This window comes from Cebus imitator, unplaced genomic scaffold (assembly GCF_001604975.1).
Source record: "Cebus imitator isolate Cc_AM_T3 unplaced genomic scaffold, Cebus_imitator-1.0 Scaffold499, whole genome shotgun sequence".
NCBI lineage: Eukaryota > Metazoa > Chordata > Mammalia > Primates > Cebidae > Cebus > Cebus imitator.
Genome location: NW_016107814.1, coordinates 435,532 through 448,669, shown reverse-complemented (window position 1 = coordinate 448,669; position 13,138 = coordinate 435,532). Strand labels below are relative to the sequence as shown.

The 13,138-nt window shown below is 37.5% G+C and overlaps 1 protein-coding gene and 1 pseudogene across 2 annotated transcripts in view; one reads left to right on the top strand and one right to left on the bottom strand.

Moving 5' to 3' along the window:
- The window catches only part of SNAPC3 (small nuclear RNA activating complex polypeptide 3), a 48,143-nt gene that overhangs the window by 31,157 nt on the left and 3,848 nt on the right, over positions 1-13,138 (bottom strand). For both annotated transcript variants that reach the window (XM_037733209.1, XM_017513684.2), the window contains exon 3: positions 911-995. In XM_037733209.1, the coding sequence (XP_037589137.1) occupies positions 911-995 (85 nt within the window). The remainder of the gene's footprint in view (positions 1-910; positions 996-13,138) is intronic.
- LOC119468826 lies at positions 3,932-4,032 on the top strand (annotated as a pseudogene).

The following is a 13,138-nucleotide window of genomic DNA, read 5'->3' as shown; positions in this document are numbered from 1 at the left end:
ACAAAATAAGCATTCTGCTTACATGAGATATCTAGAATAGGCAAATTCATAGAGAAAGAAAGTAGAATAGAGGTTACCAGGAGCTGCAGGAGGGAAAACTGGTGAGTTATTGCTTAATGGGTATAGAATTTGTTTGGGATGATGAAAAAGTTCTGGAAATAGTGATGATGATCATATAACATTGTGAATGTACTTACTGCCACTTAATTGAACACTTTAAAATGATCAAAATGGTAAATTTTATGTTACGTAAATTTTACCACAATAAAAGTAAAATAAATGGGAGAGACAATAGGTGCGCTTATGCATGATCAAGTGCCAGCACAGTGCCCAGAGCATTGATTCTGGATCCATTGTGTCTACTAGTTCCTAATTCCTTAACAGTCATCATCTTAAAATTTCCCAGAGTTTTACACAAGAGATCACAGATAAGGATTAAGAATGTGGTTAGGCCGGGCGTGGTGACTCACGCCTGTAATCCTAGCACTTTGGTAGGCCGAGGTGGGTGGATCGCCTGAGGTTAGGAGTTCAAGACCAGCCTGGCCATCATAGTGAAACCCCATCTTAAAAATAAATAAAAAAATAAAATTAAAAAAAGAATGTGGTTAAACCAAAATCAGGGGCAGAACAGAAAGACCAGAAATAGGGTAGTAAAAAGGCATAAATCTAGCCTAATACCAAAAGCAAGACAAAACCAAGCAAGAATAAAGGCATAGATCTGAAAAAGTCAAATATGTGGTCACTTGAGTTCTAAGGGTCCTCTTCACTCACTAGTTCCCAGACTCAAAGGAGTTTCTCTAGTTTGTTTTCAACTAAGCATACCCAGGATAAACTACCATACTACCATTACTAACAATGTCAGTTTACTGTTATAAGAGAAAAGAGTGAAACAGGTGAGATTCCTACTTACCATCTCATAAACAAATGTTTCTTGTCTGCAGACTCGATCTATTGTGATGGTTTCTTCCCGATGTTCCAAGAACCTTTTTCTAACCCTGTTGTAGACGTTAAAAAAAAAAAAAAAAAAAAAAAAAAAAAAAAAAAAAAAAAAAAAAAAAAAAAAAAAAAAAAAAAAAAAAAAAAAAAAACAGAAAATGGGCAAAATACTTCAATAGACCTTTTCAAGGAAAATATACAGACGGCCAAAAACCAAATAAGAAGATGTTCAGCATCACTAGTTATTAGAGAAATGCAAATCAAAATCACAAGATATCACTTCATGCCCGCTAGGATGGCTACTATTTAAAAAAAAAAAAAAACAAACTAGAAAATAAGTGTTCACAAGTACATGGAGAAATTGGAACCTTCAAGCATTACTAATGGGGATGTAAAATGGTGTAGTCGCTATGGAAAACAGGTTTCTCATTATTAACCATACAACCCATCAATTCCACTCCTAGGTGCAGAAGCAAAGTAATTGAAAAAGGACTTAAAAAGATATTTGTAGGCTGGGCGCAGTGGATCATACCTGTAATCCCAGCACTTTAGGAGGCCGAGGCAGGTGGATCACAAGGTCGTGAATTTGAGACCAGCCTGGCCAACATGTGAAACCCCATCTCTACTAAAAATACAAAAATTAGCCGGGCATGGTGGCATATGCCTGTAATCCCAGCTATTGGGGAGCTGAGGCAGAAGAAATGCTTAAACCTGGGAGGTGGAGGTTGTGGTGAGCTGAGATTATGTCACTGCATTCTACCCTGGGCAACAAAGCAAGACAGTCTCTCCAAAAAAAAAAAAAGATATTTTTATACTAATTTTCATAGCAGCATTATTCACAATAGCCAAAAGATGGAAACAACCCAAATATCCATCAACAGATAAACAGATGAACAGAACAAAATATGGTATATCCATACAATAGATATTATTCAGCCATAAAGAGGAATGAATGAAGTTCTAATACATGCTACAATATGGATGAATCTATAAAACATTATGCTATGTAAAATATGCCATAGGCTGGGTGCCATGGTTCATGGCTATAATCTCAGAACTTTGGGAGGCCGAAGTGGGCAGATTGCTTGAGGTCAAGCGTTCAAGATCAGCCTGGCCAACATGATGAAACTCTGTCTCTACTAAAAATACAAAAATTAGCCAGCCATGGTGGCGGGCACCTATAATCCCAGCCGCCTGGAAGGCTGAGGCAGGAGAACCGCTTGAACCTGGGAGGCGGAGACTGCAGTGAGCTGAGATTGCACCATAGCACTCCAGCCTGGGTGACGCAGCAAGACTCTGTCTTTAAAAAANGAGACGGGGTTTCACCGTGTTGACCAGGATGGTCTCGATCTCTTGACCTTGTGATCCACCCGCCTCGGCCTCCCAAAGTGCTGGGATTACAGGCTTGAGCCACCGTGCCCGGCCAACATTCAGCTTTTTATTTGGAACTACTTTTAAGTAGCAAAAGCAGGAAAAAGTTCCCTTGTAAAGCTCTTCTTCAGCTTCCCTTAAGTCAACATTGACATGATCATGAGACAATCATCAAGAACATGAAATAAATTCTTATACAATATTATTAGCTATAGGCCTTTTTCAAATTTTACACAATTTTTAATTTACTCATTTTTTTTTTCCTGTTCCAGATTCCTATCCAGGATTCCACATGGCATCTGTTGTTTTTCCTTAGTCTCCTTGAGTTTGTTAAAATTCTTCAGTCTCTCCTTATCTTTCGTGATCCTGACAATTTCAACGAGTTCTAATCAGTTATTTTGTAGAATGTCCTTCCATTTGGGTTTCACTGCTAGTTCCTCATGATAGGAACAAACTTAGAATTTTGGTAAGAATACTACAATGATGTCCTTCTCAGTATATCATATCAAAAGGTTCATGTTAGTTTATAGTGTAAAAAGAAGAGAAAGAATAATACTGTAATAATACAAAAGAATAAAGAATAATTTTTGTACTTCAAAAATAAAAAGTAAAAAAACTTTAAAAAGAGGTTAATGATATTAATATGACATATTACTAGTGATGTTTAGCTTGTTTTCTGTCTGCCAGGTTCCTCTATCAGAAAGACACTTTGCTTTCTACGAACTTGGTAAATATTTTGGAGGAGATACTTTGACACTACTCAAATCTTGTTTCTCCTCAAACTTCACCCAGGAATTTTAGCATTCATCAATAGGTTTTGTCTGCAACATTTCCGTGGTGTATGCCAAATGGCAGTTCTCACCTTCCCTTCTTCTACATTTATTCATTGGAATTCTACTTTGAGGAAGACCTACCACTTTCCTCCTATTAGCTTATTTAATCACTTATATTAGTAAGAACCTACAGATATTTTATTCTGGGGTCAAAATCTAATACTATCATTATTTTGTTCAAATTGTTCCAGCTTTAATCATTAGGAGCTCCTTCAGGTTAGCGCAACAAGTCCTCTCCTTTTTAATTTTTTTTATTTTTTTATTTTTTGAACATTCCCTTACTTTTTGGCACCACAAGATGCTCAAAGCCCATCCTGTGTTTTTCTTGTCTCATCCCTGGAATCAACCACTTCTAAGAACTGTAGTTCTTTTACTGGAAAAAGGTGTTTAGAGACCAGTATCTGGGTTCTAGGTGTTCTCACCATTACTGGAGTCACTGCTTCTAGGCCTTTCAGCTGAGATAGGTGGGAAATATACATATGAATGCTAACCTATACATGTACAAATATCTGTGTTTCTGTATTTTACTGTTAGATATTTAAAACCATGAGTTTATACTGATACCCTGATCCCAAACTAAAACCACAGGATTCATTTTAGCTTTCAACACTTCCTTGTTTAAAGCTTCTTTCTCCACAAGTGAGTAATCCAGCTTTCATTGTTGACAACCTATTAACTTATTTATTCAATTCTAGTAAACACATAAAATAGTTACAGAATTGCTAACCTATACCCGTGAGAAACACTAACTTATAAACACAACTGTCTTCACTCTTGTATCGATGTGCTTTTGACAGTATTTTATTATTTAAAAATTGGAACAATACAGTTAAGATTAGCACGGCCCAGGTGCATGGATGATATGCAAATTCATGAAGTGTCTCAAAAAACAAAAAAAAGATATGCTTTAATATAGACTTTAGTTCTTTCTTCCCCACCCTCTTCAGTGGTGTTAAATTAGATATTTGTAATATAACCAGGCTTATTTTTTAGTTTTTGAGTTCAGTTTTGGGTTCCCCCCACCTACATCCTGGTGGGTTTTAATTGTCTGATTACATTTGGGGTATGCGAAAAGTATGTGAAACATCACTATGATCCTAAGAGTCACAAGTGTCACTCCCTCTTTGTCCCTACAACCTTCCCGTTCCCTCCCTTCTTTCCACCCCTTTCTGTCCCATCCCTGCACGCAATTAGTCTCTATAGTTTCGGTTTATCCTTTCCATTTCTTTTGTTCACATAAACAGATATTTGTGTATATTCTTCTTTCTCCTTCTGTATCACTCTGAGTTCGACTAGAAGGAAAAAATGAGTATCAGTTTGAATAAAGAAAGGTTAAGGATTCAATAACTTTAACACAGGACTGGAATAATGAGGAATTGGCAGGGAAGCAGTAAAGGGAACAAATAGCAAATAGGAGCACCCGACCCCCAGGGCTGAGAAAGAGTGCAAGCAAGTCCTTTTCTCTTCCCAGGACTGAGATCCAGATGAGCTGGGGAAAGAAGTTGCTGTAGTGCTACATCAGCGGATCTTGCTAGAAATCCACCCTCAATGGCGCCCGGAGAACCTATTCAGGGGAGCTGTGGAGGGAAATGGGGTTGGCAGGGAAAGCTGCTTCGGACTGCAGTGTATTGCAGGAGTGAGAACTGGGGAAGCAGCCTGCACCGCAGGATCCTGCTGAGCCAGCACACCAGATCAGAAGCAAAACCCTTGAGAGTCCTGAAAGGTCTCTCCAATGCCCTTCGCTGACAAAGCTTAACAATGTACTAGCTGGCAAGAGAAAAGTATTCAAAAAGCCAAGGTCCATTTTTACAGAGCAGAAAAAAAAGTAAATTTGAAGATGAGAGCCAATAAACTACCCCGGCACACCTTTCTTGCATAAAAGGTGGCATATTTTATGTATGGGACTTTACTTTTTTCACTTAATGAACGTACTGATAATTACTCTGAGTTAATACTTCCTCATCCTTTACTATAGCTGCAAAATATTACAGTGTGGATTTCCCATAGCATATTCAACACTCTTCTCTCCTATGTCTGTATATTTAAGGTGTTTCAAACACTCTGCAATTACAAACAGTGCTTCCAGGAATAACCTTGAACACATGCATTTTCATATTGTTGGAGGGGTATCTGTGGTATAAGTTGCTAGCAGTGGAATTGCTGGGACAAAAAGCATGCATATATGTAAAGCTGTGTTAAGTATTACAAAATTTACCCTACAGAAAAGTTCTAACAATCTGCATTCTCATCAGCAATGTTAAAAAAAAAAAAAAAACCCCACCTGTCTCCCACAGCCTTGTCAAAAGAATGTATCACATATTAAAATTTATGCCAGTCTGACAGGTATCTCTGTGTTGGTTTAATTTTCACTTCTCTAATTTTGAGTATGTTTGAGCATTTTTTCATGTTTCTGAGTCGTTTTCATCTTTTTTGTGTGTGAATTACTGGTTCATGTCTTTTTCTCATTTTCCCATTGGGTTTTTGGTCATTGTTTCTCAACTTTTAAGGGTTCTTATGTATTAGAGATATCAGCCCTTTGTGGTATATGTTATATTTTCTCCAAGTTTGGCAGCTGTCTTTTGACTTTATGTTGTGAAAACATTTTAATTTTTAGGCAGTCAGTTTTACCAATCTTTTCATTTCCTCTGGATTTGATTAACAGAAATCCTTTCACCATACACCAGGGTTTGTATGTTTCATTCCCTACACTTTGATCTCTATCTATTATTCTTGTGTACAGTGTCATAATACATTTCTGTATGTTATTTGTCTCTAACTCTGAACTTTTTATTCTGTTCCACTGGTCTATTTGTCTATTCATGAGCTGCTACCCACCATTTTAATTATAAAGTCTTCATAGCATATCTGATAAAATTACCACTTCCTCATAATTTTTTTTTTTTTTGGGAGAATGAGACTCACTCTGTCCCCCAGGCTGGAGTGCAGTGGTGTAATCTTGGCTCACTGCAACCTCCGCCTTGCAGGTTGAAGCCATTATCTTGCCTCAATCTCCCAAGTAGCTGGGATTATAGGCCCCTGCCACCATGCTCAGCTAATTTTTGTATTTTTAGTAGAGACAGGGCTTTGCCATGTTGACCAGGCTGGTCTCAAACTCCTGACCTCAGGTGATCTGCCCGTCTCAGCCTCCCAATGTACTGGGATTGCAGGCGTGAGCCACCATGCCCACTACCGCACCCAGTGTCCCTCAAGACTTTCTTTCTCCCTCCAGAATCTTCCTAATCTTGTATGTTTTCTACATGAATGCTATATGCTATTATCAACTTGTTTAACTTCATAAAATAACAGATATTTCTGGGTTTTCTTTTTGAGGCGGAGTCTCGCTCTGTTGCCAGGCTGGAGTGCAGTGGCCTGATCTCAGCTCACTGCAATCTCCACCTCCTGGGTTCAAGTGATTCTCCTGCCTCAGCCTTCTGAGTAGGTGGGACTACAGGTGTACACCACCATGGCCAGCTAATTTTTTGTATTTTTAGTAGAGACGGGGTTTCACTGTGTTAGCCAGGATGGTCTGGATCTTGTGATCTGCCCACCCCATCTTCCCAAAGTACTGAGATTACAGGCGTTGGCCACCACGTCTGGCCACTTCTGGTATCTTTGTTGGGATTACACCATGTTTATAATTTAATTTAGGAAGAACTGACATCATTGTAATATTTAGTCTTTCTAGACTTAGGAAAATTCCAAAACAATTCTTAAGAAAATTTGAACAAACTAAAAGATATTTTCTAAGTCTTATACATTTATTGTTAAATTTATTTCTAAGTATTTAACCTTTTTTTGGCTATCCTAAAAGGAATTTTTCTCTATATCTAATTGTTTATTGCCATATATCTGAAGGCTATTGAGTTCTATATATCAATTTTGTATCCTGTTTCACTAAATTCTTTTTTTGTTTGAGTTAGTTTTCACATGGAGTATTTTTCCTTGTATCCTAATCTTATAATCTGCAAATACAGGAAGTTTTTCTTCTTTACCTACTCCTATGCCTCTAATTAATTTATCTTATTAAATCACATGGCTAAAACCTGTAGACTATGTTGCAAAGTAGTGGAGATAGTGGGCATGCTTGCTTTTTTCCAGATCTTAGTAGAAAATGCATGTATTGCTCCCTTATTAAATAAGGTGCTAGCTTAACAACTAAGTTACATATATTTTATCATGTTGGAACAGTATTCCTCCAATATCTATTTCCTCAGTATTTTTATCATAAATGGGTGCTGAATTTGTTAAGACTTTTGCAGCATCTCTGAAAATAATAATTTGTCAAATGTATTAACATGGTGTATGATATTAATACATGTCCTCATATTGAACCAGCCTTCCATTCCTGAACTAAATCCCACTTGGCAATGGTGTAGAGTATCATCTTGATGTGATGCTGGATTGTCTGGTAACACTGTGTTGAATGATCCCCATGTCAAGTTTTCTTTCTCTATATTGTTTAAGTATCAGTGTCATGTTTGCTTCAGAAAAATAATTAAGAAGTTTTTCTTCCTTTAAGGCCCTGAAGCACTGGGAGTATTCAGTCTTCGAATGTCTGATAAAATTCTGTAAAACCATCTGGACTTGTAGCCTTTTTGAGACAGTTCCTTAAATAACTTTCTCTGTTTTTTTACAGAAACTGTCTATGTTTTCTAACTCTTATGGGCTTAATTTCAGCAATCTGTTTTTCCCTAGGAAATTATCCATGTAATTTAGGTTTTCGAATTTATTTGCTTAGAGCAGGGATCAGGTAACCTCTCCTTAAGGGGTTCCAAATAGTAAATATTTTAGGTTGTGGGCCATATGACCCCTCTCACACAACTACTGAACTCGCCATGTAGTACAAAAGCAGCCACAGACAATATGTGAATAAATGGGTGTGATTATGCACAAAAACAACCAGCTAGCCCACAGGATGCAGTTTGCCAATCCTGGAAACTGGTCTCAATCATTAAAAAAAAAAAAATTGTTTCAATCTCAAAAAAATCGCTTCCATTTCTTCTTAATCAAGTTAACTATTATATTATCTGCAAATAGAGAGAGTTTTTCTTCTTTACCTACTCTTATGCCTCTAATTAATTTCTCTTGTCAGACTGCATGGTTCATACCTGTAGACTATGTTGCAAAGTACTGGAGATAGTGGGCATGCTTGCCTTGTTCCAGATCTTAGTAGAAAATGCATGTATTGGTCCTCTACTAAGTAAAGCTGGGCATGGTGGCTCACGCCTGTAATCCTAGCACTTTGGGAGACCATGGTGGGCAGATCACCTGAGGTCAGGAGTTTGAGACCAGCCTGTCCAACATGGTAAAACCCCTTCTCTACTAAAAATACAAAAAAATTAGCTGGGTGTGGTAGCCCATGCCTGTAGTCACAGCTACTAGGGAGGTTGAGGAAGGAGAATCACTTGAACCCAGGAGGTGGAGGCTGCAGTGAGCCAAGATCAGGCCACTGCACTACAGCCTGGGTGACAGAGTGAAACTCCTCTCAAAAAATAATAAATAAATAAAATAAAAATAATAATTAAAAAAATAAAATAAAATGCCAGCTTTACAACTATTCAGTTGGATATAAAATCCTTAATTCACATCTTGAGTTTCCTTTCAAATTACTGCTCTATTGTTGCCTTGCTTTATATGTTAACTAACTTTTCAATTGTTTCAAAAAGCCAATATTTTGATTTAAATTTAATTAGACCCATGGTTTTCTTATTCTTTTCCTCATTAATTTGTTATCTTTGAATACTATTTGTCTGATATTAGCATCACTACTCCTGCTCAATTTTTGTTTCCATTTCCCTGGTATACTTTTGTCTAATCCTTTATTTTTAGCTTTTCTGAATCACTTTATTTTAGATATATCGCTTGTCTCTCCAAGATTTTTTATTTATAAGCCAAATTGAAAATCCTTTTTTAATAGTTTGCATAAGACTGATGCATTTGGTCTCAACTCTATTATAATATTTTCTAATTATATGTATTTTGTTGTATTAGCTGTTTTTCATTATGAAATGTGTATTCTTTTCCACTTATTTTTCAGAAATTCAGGGGGAGTTGGTATTTCTATTATTGTTCTATTGGTTACCTTTGTGCTTATATCTTTTAAATCCCATAGTTATACATTTTCTTAATTAACACTTTACTATCTGGTGTGTCAGGTTTTTCTCTGCGGTAGTCTTTAAAGCCCCTCTATTGGCTGGGGATAGTGACTCACACCTGTAATCCCAGCACTTTGGGAGACTGAGGAGGGGCGGATCACGAGGTCAGGAGTTCTCTATGTTGGCCAGGCTGGCCAACATAGAGAAACCCAGTCTCCACTAAAAAATACAAAAAAAATTAGCTGGGTATGGTGGCTTGTGCCTGTAGTTCCAGCTACCTGGGAGGCTGAGGCAGGAGAATTGCTTGAATCTGGGTGGTGGAGGTTGCTGTGAGCCAATATTGCACCACTGCACTGAGTGACATTTCATCTCAAAAAACAAGAAGAAACCATCCATTATTGCCCACACATTATCCATTTTTCTCCTTACATAGTTCTAGTTGCAATATTGTATTTTGTTACAATATCCAACAGTTGCACAAATCTTCACACCTCATCCTCTCCTTATTAGTCCTTTTGCTGAAAATTTCCCAGTCATCAATTGGCTGGATAAAGCTCATTCTCTTATATATTCCTCAGAAATGGCTGGAGGGTACAGAAATTACGCAAGTTCTTCTACGTTGAAAACTTTTTCTATAACCTTGATATTTGAGGAAATTAAGTTGCCTATAAAATCCTTAATTCACACCTTCAATGAGTTTAAAGAAAAAAACACTGCTCTATGTTGCCTTGCTTTGTACACCAGTTTTGCAACATCTGATGCTTTCTGTAAATTTGCCTTTGTAAGCTGTGTGTTCTTTTTGCGTGGAAGACTTGATTTCATCTTTATCTCTGAAATCTAATAGTTTTACAAATATGTATCTCGAAGTCAGTAAATCTGGGTTAATTTTTACAGGTACCTAGTGAACGCTTTCTAATTTTTTTTTTTTTTTCAATTTCTGGAAACTTTTGTTAGATTGTTTTTTGTTTGTTTGTTTGTTTGTTTTAAGACAGGGTTTCACCATGTTGGTCAGGCTGGTCTTGAACTCCCGACCTCAGGGGATCCGCCCGCCTTGGCCTCCAAAGTGCTTGGATTACAGATGTGAGCCACCATGCCCGGCCTAGATTATGTTTTAAAATATTAATTATGTTTCATTTCTTTGTTTTTCTTCTTCAGGGACTCTGATAATAAGAATATTAAGTCTTTACCTATCTACCATTCCCCACTTTCTCTGATTCACTTTACTTTTTTCTTTGTCATTTTCAATTCTCTTGCTTCTTTCTATGCCTTTCTTCATTGCCTCCTACTTTCATTTGAGTCCATTTACCCTTGGGTATCTTATAATTTATTCACTCATGAATGAGGTAACTGTCTTTTTCTTCCATTCCTTTCCTATGTTTCATCAACTTTTTTCATTTCTCCTTTAGTCATCCATTCTTATTAATAGTTTTAAAAATTATAAGCCAAGGTAAACATTCTTATATCCTCAAATGCTTATCTGAGTAAATTCAGCTCTGTCTGGAGTGTAGACTTACAGGCTTTCTTCTGTTTCCTGGTTGTTTTCTGGGTGGAAGGAGGTAGTCTCCAAAGTTGATTTGTATAAACAGTTGTTTCCTGATTATCTGCAATAAGTTCTCTTTAGATTTTATTTCCTCTTGCTCATTTTTGTAACACTTGGGACATTGTGATAGTTCACAAGATTCCCAGTTTAATGGTGTTCTTTTCATCACTGCAGTCAACCTCAGATATATGAGAGTTGTTTCAGTTCTTTTTCAGAGAAGGAGTCTTGCTCTGTCACCTAGGCTGGAGTGCAGTCACCATCTTGGCTCACTGCAACCTCTGCTTTTGGGATTCGTTCAAGCGATTCTCCTGCCTCAGCCTCCCAAGTAGCTTGGACTCCAGGCACACACCACCATGCCTAGCTAATTTTTGTATTTTCAGTAGAGATGGGGTTTCATCATATTGGCGAGGCTGGTCTTGAAATCCTGACCTAAAGTGACCCGCCCTGTTTGAGTTTTTTAAAAAAATCATTTGTGGTTGGTTTGGTGGTGGATAAGAGTCCTCCAATATTGTGGTTCTTTTTTTTTTCTTTTTTTTTTTTGCAGGACTCTAAAGTTCCCTTTTTTACCCTTTAAACAGTATATCTCAGACCTGTAAACAGTGCTTTCTTGGCCACAAAAGTGAGGGAGATGAGCAAATTTAAATTTCTATTGTATTAAAAGTAATGCTGGTGAAGAACTGGGCACAGTGGCTCAGGCCTGCAATACCAGCCCCTTGGGGCGAGGCGGGGAGATCATTTGAGGTCAGGAGTTCCAGACCAGCCTAGTCAAAATGGTGAACCCCATCTCTACTAAAAAGATAAAAAATTAGCCAGGCATGGTGGCACATGCCAGTAATCCCAGCTGCTCAGGAGGCTGAGGCGGAAGAATTGCTTGAACCCAGGAGACAGAAGTTGCAGTGAGCAGAGATAAGCCACAGCACTCCAGCCTGGGTGACAGGAGTGAAAGAGACTCTGTCTCAAAAAAAAAGTATTGTTGCTGAAGCTTTTGGAATGACAAGTTAAGTTTTAGCAGCACCCATGTAGTAATAATTGTCTCTCCTATTCCTAGGAATTAAAAACTTCCAACTAAGTTGTCAAAAAATTTCAAAACTGCTGAAGCTATGCAGCTTGCTATAGATTAAGAGATCAACACGTATCAAAGAAGAATCAATATCTACCAAATATCTTTTGTCCCTTATATGCATAAAATGAGCTCCTTTATTAGATGTAGGGGAAAAAAAATACCAGAAATGTACTTACGTCATAATAAACAGATGATGTACTCAGGTTTTATTTTTATAATATAATAATGTTAAGTTATTAGTGAGGAGAAGGAATGCTCAGAGACAGAAAAGCATAGAGATACAGATTTAGGATTTTGCCAGAAGTCTAATTTTTTTTTTGGCAGGACCATTAAAGTTAACATCAGTCATGTATTAAATAAACCAGCTTCACAGTATATCAAAATAACCCCAGTTGAAGAATACTATGCTGATTTACATTAAATTATATATAACTCTACCCAAAAATCCTGTTTGGAGGGACTAGAAGATAACCAAAGAGATCTAGTTGACCTAGTAATGCAAAGCAGTTAGGGGAAGCGATGTTTAAATAGTCTTTAAAATTACTATTTAACATGGCTTAACAAAACTATTATAAATTAAATTAATTAATGTTATTAATTATTTAGAGTCTGCTTTATTATGATTATCATCAATGTTCTTTTTTCAGTCTATCTCTAAAATTCACTTCCTGAGTCTTCTGAAAATTTATTTATTCCACTCATTCTACAAATATTTGTTGGCTCCCTACTATGCACTACAGTTCTAGGAACTGGTAATATAACAGTGAGTGTGGCAGATATAACTTATGGAACTTTTTTTTTTTCCAAGGCTACTGAAAATCAAGGAACTTTCAAGTGTAGCTAAGAAGACAGAAAATCAAACACGTATATTACAGATATGATAAGCATTTCAACAGGGAACTACATGAGCATATAAGGGAACCTAAATGGAGTCCTTAGTCCTTTAGCTAAGAATTGCAGGAAGAGAAGAAGTCAGCAGGGGCAGGGGATAAGGAAGAATAACTGTTCTGGGCAAAGGCCTGTAGTGACAGAACACATTCCGGGAACTGAAACATAGTGCAGTGTGTCTGAGCCGGGCGCGGTGGCTCATGCCTGTAATCCCAGCATTTTGGGAGGTCAAGGCAGTCGGATCACCTGAGGTCGGGAGTTCCAGACCAGCCTGACCAATATGGAGAAACTCCATCTCTACTAAAAATACAAAATTAGCTAGGCGTGGAGGTGCATGCCTGTAATCCCAGCTACCTGGGAGGATGAGGCAGGAGAATCACTTGAACCCAGGCGGCAGAGGTTGCAGTGAGCC